Source organism: Ochotona curzoniae, unplaced genomic scaffold, assembly GCF_017591425.1.
Source record: "Ochotona curzoniae isolate NIBS_2020 unplaced genomic scaffold, NIBS_Ocur_1.0 contig_883, whole genome shotgun sequence".
NCBI lineage: Eukaryota > Metazoa > Chordata > Mammalia > Lagomorpha > Ochotonidae > Ochotona > Ochotona curzoniae.
In genome coordinates, this window is record NW_024466599.1 from 42,465,001 (window position 1) to 42,480,674 (window position 15,674).

Below are 15,674 nucleotides of genomic sequence, written 5' to 3' on the forward strand. Positions count from 1 at the left end.
GAAAACAAAGAGTTGCATATATTTATAAACAAGAGAGAGTAAAACAAACTTGCTAACATTTCTTTTTGAGTCAGTGTTTAAAAATTAGAGTTTCTTTCTCCCTATAGTTATTTTTTAAATGCAGTTTAACCTCGTTTTGGAAAAAGGATTGTTTGAAAGGGTATGTTTTTGCACCCCCCTGTCAAGGAAGGTCAGAAACATTCAAGTATAAATCACTGCACTGCTGTGGCACAAATACTTTCTGCGGCAAAAATCAAACAAAGACCAATTAAACTAATCATAACGTTCCAGTGAACACAAGGAAGCTCACCTGGTATTTCTGGACTTCTTTCGTGAATTTTCAAATCTACTCAGTTCTTGGTATTATAATTACCTTGACCAAAATACTGTGAAATTACTGCTCTGATCTACTAATGGCTGCAAAAATCAAGTCGTTGTGGTTTCATGCCAAGGGGCCATAGCAAGGTGGCGCAATGATTTCTGACACAGAAGACAACTTCTAAAACTCAAAAGGGAAAATTAACGGGATGCGGTTTACATTGCCAAAGACTATTCATTAATTACCAATTTAATCACTGCTGGAGGCATGACATTACAAAAATCTGGCTGAAAGTTCTAATAGATTATGAAGACCACCTAAGAAGAGTGACCAAGAAATGTACAAAACAATTAATACTGTTTCACTGCTATCAAAGACACTCAGATTATTTTACATCAAGTGAAGCAAAGGAATTAGAAGCTTCACAGTGCCACCACTAGGAACTGTAAATACAATAGCACACAATTAGTAATGCACATGTGATTTTTTGTTCAAGGCACATTCCTTGGGAAAGCTTGAATATGATAAGGAGAACAAAAAAAACATTAAAAAAATGAAATGAATAAAGATTTAAACTCTACTCTTGTGCATGCTGAGCAATAACAAAATAGGCAATATGAAATACAGCTTTAGTAATGGTGATATTATCCTGGGATGTTCAACATCACGCTGAACAGTCATATGGGAAATGTCCATTGCCATTAATAGTTACATAAAAGAAGTGTCCTGATGCTAAGAAACCTAGCCCTGACTTCATGTATTCATGGCAAGCTCAAAAAAATAAGACGTTTGAGGCTAGTGGTTTATGGCCACATAAAAGATGTTTGAGGGTTTTTTTTCTCCCTAACAATGCAGGTGTTTTGTGAGAAGCTGAAGATACTCTAGCAACCTAACAATATGTTTTCAAAAATTCTAGTAACCACTCTAGGATAGCAGACTTCAGATCAACTTAAATTTAGACATAATAGATGAACTATTATTTAAATCATAAGGAATAAAGACCTCTGCCTTTTACAGAGGTATTTTTGCCAAACACAGAAGTATGCCAGCATTCTTCTCTTCCAATATGAATCTACAAAAGATTAGCAATACATTACTGTCTCTTACTGGTCTGAAATGGATTACGTACATTAAATCTTCAATGATTTTGTCAGTAAGACATAAGAAATACATCTCTCCTCACAGTCCTAGGCATAGACAATTTGGTTCATATGGAGAACAAAAATCCCTCAAGTAGATAAAACATTCACTCTTCATATTATTAGACTTTAGATTTCTTTTTATAATAACTGATAACTGATGTCCTTTTAAAATGTTAGCCTGTCTAATAAAAGAGACAATATGCATAATTAGAAAAAATTAAAGTTTTAGCTTGAACTTGCTTTTAAATCCTTGATCCCAAGACATAAATTACTTAAATATAAGTTAATATTCATTAATATAAACTTGTCCACATTTTAATGATGAATCTTAGAATACCTACATATGAAAACTACAGAAAAAGTTACTATCTATCACAGATTACCAAACTTCCTAGTAATTTTAATTAATGTTGATTGCTATTTTTTGAGATCAAGTGGATGATAACTTTTCTTTCATCTGGAAAACATATGGTAATCCAATTTAAATCTGTTACAATTATTGGTATGATAGAATAGTCTCATTTAAGTCAATATTTTCAAATCAATATCAAAAGTACAGTGTTGATATCTGACCTGTTACAGGGACAATAAACAAACAAACACACTTAAAGTTTTAATTCCCAGAATGGCAACCCATATTGTCTTATTTCTTAGCAAACATGCTGTTTGGATCTTTTTTTTAAAGCAGTTAAAAAAAGGTCACTGTACCGTATCTTTTCAGATAATTAGTCTTTGCCTTTATCTAACCATACTAGAATAGGTTCCCTTACATATAGTTTTCTTTAGAGGAGTCAAACATTTCTGTCAACTTTCAAATTAGACAAACATGGAAAGACATAGAGAACATACTGCTACCTTGTAGTCTGATTCTGCTGTGATGTGGAAGGAGGAAGCTCCTATCCCAACTGAATACAAAGCATGGGTTACTGTGCTGGTAAATTGAATATTACAGGCAAGAATTAAGTCTGCTTTGTAATAGCACTGTAATTCTTACACTTGATCTGAGTCTAAAGCCTGAGAAACAATAATATCATTGTAATTTTTTCCTCACATTTCTTCTTACAAATTTTCCACTTATTTAAGAACTATACTGTATTGTTGTTGCAGAAACCAAACCAAACCAAACATTTATCACTTAATAAAATGTGATTAGCTAGATGTATGATTTACTCAAGATATTTTTTTTGGAGAATTATAAAACAGACTTTATTTTTAAAAAAAGAAAAAAATATGAGGCTGATGTTGTGGAACAGCACATTAAACCACTACATATACTGCCTGCATCCTTCATCAGAATGTTGGTTCAAGTCCTGCTACTCCATGCTTCTGATCCAGTCTCCTGCTAATGTACCCTGGGAGGCAGCATAAGATTTACTTATGTTCCTGCCACCCACATGGGTGACTGTGATGGGATTTTGGCTCTTGGCTTCAGCTTGATCAAACTCTGGATCTCGTGGGCATTTGGGAATTGAACCAGCAGGTTCAAAGATTGATTCTCTCTCCTTGTCATTCAAGTCCATGAAAACAAATACGTATAAAAAAAGGCAGCAAATGTATAGCATATTACTCTGATACATTTATTTTTTAAAGATTTATTTATTTTTATTGGGAAGGCAGATTTATAAAGAGAAGGAGAGACAGAGAGAAAGATCTTCCATCTGCTGGTTCACTACTCAAGTGGCCGCAATGGTCGGAGATGAGCTGATCCGAAGCCAGGAGCTAGACGTTTCTTCTGGGTCTCCCACACGGGGGACATTCTGCACTGCTTTCCCATACCACAGGCGAGGAGCTGGAAGGAAAGTGGAACAGCTGGGATATGAACCAGTGCTCAGATGGTATCTTGGCATGTGCAAGGTGAGGACCTGAGTGACTAGACTACAGCACTGGGCCGGGTTACTAAAAATATTTTTCAAAAAGCAATTATACTAGGGTCTGAAGCTGTGGGATAGTTGGTAAAGGTGATGTTTATAATGTCAACATCCAGTATGAGCTCTGGTTTGAGTCCAAGCCATCTGATCCATTCTGACCCATTTTCTAATGTGTCTGGGAAAGCAGAAAACGGTGGCCCAAGTCTTTAAGAACTTGAGTGGCTGTTTAAGAACTTGGGTCTCTGTAGGTACATGTGACATCTGGAGAATGGACAAGTCCAGTCCCAATCATTGCAGCAATTTGAGAGCAAACAAGCATATTTTAGACATCTCTCTGTCTCTCTTATTTTACTTAAAAAAAAAAAAGATAGATTTATTTATTTATCAGAAAGGCAGATCTACAGAGAGGAGGAGAGACATAGAGAAAGATGTTCCATCTGATGGTTCACTCTCCAAGAGTCCACAACAGCTGGAGCTGAGCCAATCCGAAGCCAGGAGCCTCTTCCAGGTCTCTCACCTGGGTACAGGGTCCCAAAGCTTTGAGCCATCTTTGACTGTTTTCCCAGGCCACAGCAGGAAGCTGGATGAAAGCAGGGCTGCCGGGATTAGAACCGGCACCCATTTGGGATCCTGGTGTGTTCAAGGCAAGGACTTCAGCTGCAAGGCTATTGAGCTGAGCCCTTATTCTGCTTTTCAAATGAATGAGTGAATTAATAAATAAATAAAATTTAAAAATAACTATACTATGGGCCTAGCATGGCGGCTCAGGGGCTAAATCTTCATCCTGTACATGCTGGGATTCCAAGTGGGTGATGATTAATTTCCCGGCTGCTCCACTTCCAATCCAAATCCCTGCTTATGACCTGGGAAAACAGTGGAAGATGGCCCAAAACCTTGGGCCCTGTACCCAGGTGGGAGATTCGCAAGAAAATCCTGGCTTCTGGTTTCAGATGGGCTTAGCTCCAGTCATTGCAGCCACTTGGGGAGTGAACCAGTGGGTGGAAGTTCTTTTCTCTCTGTCTCTCCTCTCTGTAAAAATCTGACTTTCCAATAAAAATAAATAAATCTTTCAAATTAAGGAAAATGATAAATGGATGATACTTGAATTTCAAAGTGGTAAAGATCGTTTTAGCTGTAACTGAATTAAAATTGAGGAATGCATTAACTTTTGCTCAACGATAGTTTGCTGTAGAGACAGATGTTTGGCACAACTTTTAAGATGTTGCCTGGGCTGCCTCCCTTCCAATTTAGAGTGCCTGCCTTCAAGCACAATGTGAGAGATCCAGATTGCACCTCTTGCTCCTGGCTTCAGCCTTGGCCCTCCACAGCTGTTGTAGGATTTAGAGGAATGACCCAGTGGACTAGAGTGTTCTACCTACCTCTTTCCCATTCTCCTTCGTTTCCACCTTAGACAAATAAAGGTAGACACACACACACACACACACACACACACACACACACACACACACACACAAATTAAAGAGCAAAATCAATACATGTTACTAAATTAGACCCCAATCACTTTTCGGACACGGGCTGATAGAGGGATTTAGAGCTGCTTTTTATTTACTAGAAGTCTTTTGATCTTTGTAGAGTGATGTGGATGCTGACACCAGAGCAGAGCTGGCTATTGGTCATGCTTCCCTTACCTCCTCTCCGTGGGTACCTACTAATTTGAGTTTCAAACAGGGGAAAAGGAAGGATTTTTGTCTTTGCATTACAAACAAAAAAAACAGAATCAGAAAAATTAAGTAATTTTCTGTTTCAGTAGCACTAAATTCATGTCCAACTGCTCCAAAGATGAAACTGGACTTTTGCCTTGCCTTTTTTGCTTTGTCAGCTAAGCTAACCAAACTAATTTTCTAACACATGGACAACATTGCTTAAAGAGCAGTCTATATGTGTTACAGCTAATTGAAAATGGTCAGAAAATGATCAATAAGAGAACAATTATGTCCCTGAAAAAGTTATCAGACTGATATACAGTTGCACTCAAAACTTAAAATCTGAGAATTTATGGCAATGTCTAAACTCCTCCAAATTTGTTCAGATTTACTTTAAATTTTACATTCTCCTGAACAAATTATTCCCATTTTAGCTATAAGCTATGCAGAATTTTAAGTGTCAAAATATGAGTAACAGTCCTAGAACATAATATTTAAATAATTGTAATTGGTGCTTTTCCCAACACAAGCAATAGAGTTTGACATCTGGAACAATGAGCAAAGTGGAATGCATAAGAAAGGGTTTTCTAATTCAATTTAAACATTATTTCTATGTCACATGCTTTCACCAGGAGCCTTGGAAAATCTGTAGAGAGGGCAGCACAGTAGCACAGTGTGCTAAGCAGCCACCTGTGCTGCTGGCATCCCATATGGACACAGGTTTGTGTCATGGCCACTTCACTTCCTAGCTACTTCCCTATTAAGGCCCCTCAGGAGAGCAGAGGAGGATGACCTAATTGGTTTGGCTCCAGAAACCATGAGGCAGACCCAGAAGAAGCTCCTGGTCCTGGGTTTAGGTTAGCCCAGCCCTGCTTGTTGCTGCTATTTGAGGAGCTGGCCAGTGAATGGAAGATCTCACTCCTTTTCTGTCCTTTTCTCCCACCCATCCTCTCCGGCTCTCTGTAATTCTGCCTTTCAAACAAATAAAATAAATCTTTTTTTTTTTTTTTTAGTTTGTGGGCCCAGTGCAGTAGCCTGGTGGCTTAAGTCCTCACCTTGTATACACCAGGATTCCATATAGGTACTAGTTTGTGTCCTGGCTGCTCTACTTCCATTGCAGCTCCCTATTTATGGTCTGGGAAAGTAGCAGAGGACAGATCCAAGCCTTGGGTCCCTGCACCTATGAGGGAGACCCCGAAGAAACTCCTGGCTTCAGATCGGATTAGCTCTGACCAATGTGACCACTTGGGGAGTTAATCAGCAGATGGAAGATCTCCTTCTGTCCAAATCTGACTTTTCAATAAAAATAAACAAATTTTAAAATCAACAAAACAAACAAAAAATAAAACAGGGGCCTGGTGTGATGGCCTAGTGCCATTATCCTCACGCTGGGATCCCATATGGGTGCCAGTTCGTGTCCCGGTCACTCCACTTCCCATCCAGCTCCCACTTGTGGTCTGGAAAGTAACAGAGGATGGTCTAAGGCTTTGGGACCGTGCAACCACGTGGAAGAATCAGCTTCTGACTCCTGGCTTTGGATCAGCTCAGCGCTGACTGTTGCAGGAGTCACTTGGAGAGTAAACCAGCAGACAAATGATCTTTCTGTCTCTCCTTCTCTCTGTAAATTTGTCTTTCCAATAAAAATAAATCTTTTCAAAAAAACAAGAAACAAACAAAACCAGACTCATCTTTGACTTAAAAAAAAGTCTGTAGAAAATGTGTATCACGAAAACACTATGCATACAATTCAGTGTTTTGCAGCAAAGCAAGCATCTTTTAATTCTACTTATTGAGAAGATATTTTAAATTATTAATTTGAAATGGAGAGAAGGAGAGACAGAGATGTTGCATCTGCTGATTCACTCTAAATGGCCACAATGGCAACCTGAAGCTAGAAGGCAGGAATGAGTTTCCCCTGGTTCCCATATGGGTGCCATGGACCCAAAGACTTAAACCATCTTTAGCTGCTTTTTCTGGCTGTAAGCAGGGAGCCAGGTTAGAAGTGGAACAGCTAAAGCTCAAAGTGGGGCCCATATGGGATGCCAGCACTGAAGATAGAAGCTTAGCCTATTACGTGTCAAGGTGTTGGCCCCAATAAACCAATTCAAAAATAGGCTGGCACTGCTCCCAGTCCCAGACTCCTGTCATTACAAAGCTAGTAGCACTGGTGATGATTTAAGTAACTGGTTCCCCATCACCCATATTGGATTCAGGTCCCAGGCTCAATCAGTTCAGCTCTAGCTGCTGGAGCGCTCTGTCTCTTTGTCTTCAAATATGTACTTTTTAACTGGACCTTCAAAAAATTATCTAAAAAAATTATAACTCAATTTAAAAATAAGTTAAGGACTTGACTACACAAGGCAAATTGGAGTTCTTGCACACTGTATGTGGGGGAAAACAGTACAACTATTACAGAAAATTGTATGCAAGTCACTAAAAGCAAACAAAGAAATAAATAAAAACCAGACATGCAATATGATCTGACAACCCTATTTCCGTGTATTTATTTAAAGCAACTGAAATCAGACTCTTGGTAAGGATTATTTACCACAGCCAAGATGTAGAAAAAAGCTGAATATCAATCAGCCAGTGAATGTAAGTGTTCTTATCACAGTAAGATAGTTCATTTTGAATGCTTCATTTTCCTGCTTAAACATCTTACATAGCTCCGGTTAGAATTATTCTTAGAATACTGTGTTTATTTTGAAAGATTTCTTAATTTGAAAGGCAGAGAGAGAAGGGATTGTAAAAAGGATGAGAAAGATGGATTAAGAGAAAGAGAGAGGGAATGAGCAGAGAGGAAGCGAGAGAGAGACAGAGAGACAGAGAGACAGAGAGACAGAATGAATGAGCAGAGAGGAAGCGAGCCAGAGAAAGATAGATATTCTTATATTCTGTCATCTACTTTGTCAGACCAAAGCCAGGAGCCTGGAACTTCCTCCACGGTGGCTGAGCTTAAGCATTTGGGCTACCTTCTGCTTTAACAGGCACATTAACAGGGAACTAAATGGGAAGTGGAGTAGCTATGACTTCAACTAGCACTCACATGGGATTTCACTGTTGTAAAGGCTAACTTTATTTACTTTATCAACACACTAGCCCCAGAATATTACTTATTTTTTATGCTATTATAAACAGTGCTTCAAAACTTTGCTTGTTTTCAGCTATATTAAAAGCATTTGATTTTTTACGCTAATTTTTTGATATAACTTACATATAGTAACATGTACCCATTTTGAGGAGTTTTTTTTTTTTAAAGATTTATTTTATTTTTATTACAAAGTCAGATATACAGAGAGAAGGAGGGATAGAGAGGAAGTGGAGCTGCCAGGATTAGAACCGGCAACCATATGGGATCCCAGTGCATTTAAAGCGAGGCCCTTAGCCACTAGGCCACACCATCAGGCCCAAGTTTGATGAGTTTTAAGCAAGGTTTACTTTTGTGTATTCACAAACCCAATGAAATTACAGATCCCTTATGTTTTTAGAAAATCTGTTTATGTTTTCTTTGAAATTAATTCTATCTGTCCTTGTCCCAGGAAACCACTGATCTCTTTCCACTATTTTACATCCATTTTGTCTGCGGCTGAGAATTTCATGTAAATGTCATATTTGTCCTCAGTCTAATTTTTTGATATCCATATACTAATCTACTATTTGTCTCAGTAGTCTGTTCATATGTATTGCTGTGTAATACAGACTGTTTATCTCTTACCCAAAATGCTTGTAACAAAAAGTGTTTCAGATAGCGATACTTTTGGGGTCCTTCAATATTTGCAGAGATTTTATTGGATGAATATTTCTAATCTGAACATCCAGTTTTCCTAATCCTAGTGTTGATTCTATTCAGAAAATAACAATCAAAATCTTCAGATTTAAAATTTTTTTGATAATAGATGCTCAGTGTATTCTGTTGTATGGTTACAACATGATGTGTTTATTCATTTATCTGTTCCTGAAAATTTGATTTTGTCTAGTTCTGTTTATTAAACATTAAACTGCTGTGAACAGGTGTGTACCAATTTTAATGTGGCCAAATATGTTTAGATATTCTTCAGTATATATAAGTGAAACTGCTAGGTCATACAGTAAGCCCTTGCTTAATTTAAAAGTCACAGCACAATTGTTTTCTAAGATAACTGTATTATTTTACATTCCTAACATGAGTTCTAGTGGCTCTACATTATTGCCAACATTTGTTGCTGCCAGTGTTTTAAATTTTAGCCTTTTTATTTTACATAAAAGAGTTAAAAATGAAAAAAATTAGCCTCACTACGTATTTAGTTTGCATTTCTCTGATAACTGATGATACTGAAGATTATTTTTATGTACTTGCTGGTAATTAATTTCTTGGAATATAATGTATTTCTGAATATTAATTTTATATCCAGTAATCTTGATAAACTTACTTGTACCTTAATAATTTAGTTGTAACTTAAGAATTTTTTCTATGTTCAAATCATTTCTAGTGATAATGGTGGGTTTATCTTTCCCTGTTTACATCTTGCACCTTTTCTTTCTTTTTATTCTCTTAAATTTTTTTACTATAATGTTGAACAAAAGTGATAGTAGACTTCCCTACATTTTTCTGTCTCAAATGAAATGCTCTATGTTTCATTATTAATTGCAATGTTTTCCTTAGGATTTTTATACTTACATTTTATCAGAGTAGTGAATTTTTGTTTCTCTTCAAAGATAGATTTATTTACTTATTTATTTATTTATACTGGGTACGCAGTTATACAGAGAGAAGGATATTATCCTCTACTGTTTTTCTCAGGCCACAAGCAGTGAGCTGGATGGGAAGTGGAGCAGCCGGGACACGAAACTGGCGCCCTCACTGGATCTAGGCCAGTGCAGGATAAGGGTTTAGCCATGAGTCATCGTGCCGGCACCAGTGAAATTCTGTTTCTAACTGGTAAGAATTGTGCTTTATTTCTCCATTGTTCCAGAAACCAATGTTAATATTTTAAAACTTTTTTTGTACACATTCAAATTATTATTCTGGAAGAAGCATTTTGGGGTTGCACGTTAGGTTGTTGATTGGGATGTCTGCATTCAATATTCCAGTGCTGGTTTAAGTCTAGAGACTCCACTTCTGATCTAGCTAACTGCTAATGTACCTGAAAATGGAGCAGATGATGACTCAAGGGCTTATTGCTACCCAGAGGGGAGACTGGAATGAAGTTTCTGCCTCCAGGCTTCAGCTTGGTCCAGCTCCTTTTGGTACAGCCATTTGGGGAGTAAACCAGTGGATTAAAGATCTTTCCTTCTCTGTTACTTTGCCTTTCAAACAAATAAAGTAACAAATTGACTTTTAAAAAATACTGCTTTGTTTTTCTTCTTTTTTAATGTGGTTGTTTACATTGCTTGACTTTTGAAATACGAAATCATCTAGTACTCTGGAATGCATCCAATTGGCCATGGTACATTAGCCTTTTTTAACTGCTGGGTTGAACTTGCTAATGTTAATTCATGATTTCTGCTTCTATGTTTGTAACTGAAACTGGCCTCTGAGTTTCATTTCTTAGTATATACTTGAAGTGATTTTGTTTTTTAAAAAGATGGGCCCTGCGCAGTAGCCTAGCTGCTAAAGTCCTCACCTTGAGCATGCCATGATCCCATATGGGCACTGGTTCTAATCCCAGTAGCCCCACTTCCCATCCAGCTCCCTGTTTGTGGCCTGGGAAAGCAGTCGAGGACAGCCCAAAACCTGGGGACCCTGCACCTGTGTGGAAGACCCAGAGGAGGCTCCAGGATCCTGGCTTTGGATTGGTTCAGTTCCAGCCTTTGCGGCTGCTTGGGGAGTAAGTCAACAGATGGATGATTTTCCTCTCTGTCTCTCCTCCTTTCTATATTCCAACTTTCAAATAAAAAATAAAATAAATTAAAAAAAAAAGGAAGGCAAGTTAGAACATAACAATACTGTGCATCTCTGACTTACTGTTTTGGGGTATTTACCTTGTAAGCTAGTCCCTATGCCATAATAAAGCCCAAACTACAGAATCCAAAAGATCAAACAGGCCATGTGTAGGTGTCCCAACTGACGATCCATCAGAATTCCAAGATGAAAGGCAGGTCCAGATGTCACACAGTAGAAACAAGCCGCTTTCACTGAGTCCCATCAGAATACCTGATATGTATCATTTGTAAGCTAAAATAATAAAATGGTTGGCTTACAGCAATAAATGTGGGGTTTTTATTTGGTGGTATTGTTATTTAATGCAGCAACAGATAATTTAAACAATAGGAAAATATCTTTAGGATGATTCAAATCATAGTTTTGTAAGGAACAGGCTACATCTTTGGGTTCATGTGAAATGTAAATAACAACGTGAATCACAAGGCATGCCGTGAAGTTGCTCTTTCTGGGAAAAACACCACCAACACACAAATAGAAGCAAGCTCTGCTAAGTCAGGTCAACAGTACTCACAGGAACAATGAAATCGTTTTTGAGATAATGTAATTATTATTTATCAGTTTCAAAAATTGGTCACCAAGAATATCATATCTTCTCAACGTGATTAGGAAATTTATCATTAAATCAGTATTTATTTCACATGTAAGCATAAACTAGTAGCATCAACTATAAAAGTGTAGATTTTTTTTCTGTGCTTCTTTGCTTAGAGATACTGAAACATAATGTGGTTTAAATGAAATTGCTTTAACTTAGCATGGGTATGCTAAGAAGACAATTTCCTAAAACTTTCTTTTTTTTGCATACCAAAAATTTTCCTAGTTTAAAACATTTACCTTAATATGTCATGCTCTTTGTAAATAAGGCGACAAAACAACTTTTACTTTCAATGATTTTTCTTTCTTGTGTTTTTTTTGGACACATATGCAAAACACAGAAACATTATTTCAAATATTTTCTCTTGAACAAGAGCAAAGTTTCTCATCAGGAAGCTAGATCAGAAACAGAACTGCTAGTGCTCTAACCAGTGCTCCATTATGTGAGGCAGTGGTCACAGTGGCTCCTTGTGCCACGATGCTGAACCTGGTAAAACAAATTTTTTTTTTAAATTAAAGATTTATTTTATTTTAATTGGAAAGGCGGATATTCAGAGAGGAGGAGAGACATAGAGGAAGATCTTCCATCTGATGGTTCACTCCCCAAGTTCCACAATGGCTGGAGCTGAGCCAATCTGAAGCCAGGAGCCAGGAGCTGTTCTGGGTCTCCCATGTGGGTACAGGGTCCCAAAGCTTTGGGCTGTCCTCAACTGCTTTACCAGGCCAAAAGCAGGGAGCTGGGTGGAAGTGAAACTGCTGGGATTAGAACTGGTGCCATATGGGATCCCAGTGCGTGTAAGGCAAGGACTTTAACCACTATGCTATTGCGCAGGACCCGTAAAATGACTTTTTAAATTCACTTGACAGGCAGATCATTTAAACATAAAATATTCTGAGTTTTTTTAAGATTAATTATAGTACCTTTAAATTTTATTCTAAAAAAATGGTACAAATTTTCCACAACTTTTAAAGCCTGGAAGAATGGTAAAACAAAGTGCATTGCAAATATAAATAAAATAATTTTCTTTTTAAAGAGAATATTCTTTTTTTAGTGTTCTACTTGACTCTGTCCCATCCACCAAATGTTAATTCAAATATCGTTTCCTTAAATAGTCCTCTACTGTATTATATAACTTTCACACCCTGTAATTACATTATTTATTTCATATTATCTGTCTTTTCCCACCAGAATAAAATACACATGGAAGGGGGAAGCTCAATCTTTCCTGACACTGAATAGACAAAATCGGATACCCCCAAAATAACTGGCAAATGGCTGATTCAACAAGTTAATAAAGCACTTAAAAAGCTGACATAAGAATTTAAATTTTATCTTAGTAAGAATTTGGTATTTCTTGAACTTTCAAAGAATATGTTTATATATATATTTTTCATCTGCTGAAATGCAAATTGAAAGAGAGAGATCTTGTATCAGCTAACTCACTCCCCAAATGCCAGGTTGAAACAAGAAACCCAGAATTCCATCTCATCTTCCACCATCCAGGTGCCAGAGGACTAAGCAATGTAGCTGTCATATGCTACTCCCCAATACATTTTTGTAGAGAGCTGGATCTAAAGTGGAGGAAACAGAACTCAAATTTGCACTCTGATAAGGCATGTGGGTGCCTCAAGCAGTAGCTTAGATTATTCAATTGCACCACAACACCAGTCCACCTCAAGTGTTTTCACCATGACCCATAGCTTTTTTTTTTTTATTGGAAAGTCATTTTTAAAGAGAGAAGGATAGACAGAAAGATCTTCCATCTGCTGGTTCACTCTCCAAGTGGCCATACAGCTGGAGCTGAGCTGATCTGAAGCCAAGAGCCAAGAACTTGTTATGGGTCTGCCACATGGGTGCAGGGTCCCAAGGCTTTGGGAGGTCCTCTACTGCTTTCTCACATCACAAGCAAGATACTGTATGGGAAGTGGAATAGCCAGGACATGAACTGGTACCCATATGGGGTTCTAGCATTTGCAAGGTGAGGGCTTTCGCCATTAGACTACCTAGCCAGGGCCAAAATTATTTTTTCTTCAAGATTCGGTAAGTACACATCCATAAAACCAAAAGTTCCACAAAAATACTGTTTCTATGTGTGACTGAATATTTTCCATCTATTCTATACATTTTCATTAAAGATAAATTTCATGGCCTATTTGACTAATTTTATTTTCTATCATGATGTAGAGATTTGAATTTGAAAGCAAAGTATGAGGTCAGAACAATAAATATGTAATTTTCTTTATGTGTGAGTTTGGTGGTGGGATAGAGTTTTGTCAATTTCTAGATTCATGAAAATGTAGACTTTTAGGCCCAGCACGGTAGCGTAGTAGCTAAAATCCTCAGCTTTCATGTGTCAGGATCCCATATGGGTGCTAGTTCATGTCTCGGCTGCTCCACTTCCAATACAGTATCTTGCTTGTGATGTGAGAAAGCAGTAGAGGACCTCCCAAAGCCTTGGGACCTACACCTATGTGGGAAACCCATTAGAAGCTCCTGTCCCCTGGCTTTGGATCAGCTCAGTTCTTGCCACTGCAGCCACTTGGGGAGTGAACCAGCAGATAGATCTTTCTGTCTCTCTTTCTCTCTGTAAATTTGACTTTCCAATTAGAATAACTAAATCTTAAGTGTATATCATGTATAATCATTGTCATCTGTGAAGTACTATCCATAAACATAAATATACATATAATAATGTGGTCTAACAAATGGATGGTAGTATCTGAAAGAAAAGAGCACTGACTCTGAAATTTAAAAAAGGTCAAGTTCAATTCTGTATTCACCATTTACTAACTTTGTGACTCCATCTAAGTTACTTTACTTGATGGCCTCAATTTTGTCATTGGAAAGTAGTGTGGATATATTAACCAATAAAGTAATAATTTCTAAGATATTCAAGTTTCGCAGATAAAAAACAAACCTTAGAGAATTATAGTAACATAAAAACAGATGGTAAATGTTAAAATTATATGTCAAGATACTACTTTCCCTCATGGCTAACATTGCTGTGTATGGATAAGGACAGTCTATTTCTAGTTATGAAGTTATTGTTCAATAAGTGTACCAAGCACCCACAACACACAAAGCATGTGAAAAACTAATCTAGCAAAAAACATAAGCAAACATCTATGATTACAGTAAGTAATAGTTTCTCCAAGAGTGTTTCTCACATCACTTAGCTGCCTGCTGCAGAGTGGTGTGGCTGCGCTGGTGTTCTGCTTACTCGCCGCCTTTGAAAGTGCATCTCTTCTTGCTTGCTCAAGTAGGAGTCTTGCTCTTTCTTTAAGTTCTTCTTGTCTGGATAACATTCGATGCTTAAAAGTGAAGATATATAATTAGAGGCTAAAAATAAAAAAGACTATGTAATCTACATTTGTAAACTAAAGCTTAACAACCTCTGGAACAACTGGCATCAGCAATCAGATTGTTGCTTTGTGAAATCATGAGCTTATACATAGAGAATATTAATGTCAATCAGAAATTGGGGAATAAATAAAATCATGACATAAAAGATACATTTTTAATACCTAAATTTATTACACATAACTATACTTTGATTAGAAGATATTTCCATAAAGCCTATACACATATTGCATCTATCTGCATATGCTCATAAATAATAATCAGGGAAAGATGTTCACAGTTTGATATATTTATTTAAAAATTTTAGATATGGATTTTAGAAGGACACAGGGAAACAGAGTTCTCATCTGCTGTTTCATTCCCGAATACCTACAACAGCCAGGCCAGGGCCAGACCCAGGGGCAGGAATGCAGCCCAGGTCTTCCACATGGGAGGCACAAGTCAGTCACTTAGACCATCACCTTAGCCTCCCCAAATTTGCACTGGTGTAAGTCGGAGTGTAAAATCAAACCCAGGCACTATGACGTGAATTGTATGCTTCTTAATTGTAAGGTTAAATTATGTCTACTACCCACATTTATTTTTATACTTCTAACAGCGTACCTTCTAAGTCTGTATATTGACAGATTTAACTATCTGTGAAAAAAAATTATTTAAGTTCTTGACAATATTCATAGAACATTCAAAACTGTTACATTTTATAAAACAAGTTTGTTTTTTCTATTCCTCATTTTCATTATAACAAAATTAGACAGTTTGTTCTTCTAGATTTATTTGTAATTTTAACAGTTTTTAAATCTTTTTTT

At 37.1% G+C, this 15,674-nt stretch overlaps 1 protein-coding gene across 3 annotated transcripts in view; it reads right to left on the reverse strand.

Annotated features, from left to right (window-relative positions):
* The window catches only part of EHBP1 (EH domain binding protein 1), a 293,792-nt gene that overhangs the window by 90,412 nt on the left and 187,706 nt on the right, over nucleotides 1-15,674 (reverse strand). For all 3 annotated transcript variants that reach the window (XM_040993344.1, XM_040993342.1, XM_040993343.1), the window contains one exon: nucleotides 14,676-14,819. In XM_040993344.1, the coding sequence (XP_040849278.1) occupies nucleotides 14,676-14,819 (144 nt within the window). The remainder of the gene's footprint in view (nucleotides 1-14,675; nucleotides 14,820-15,674) is intronic.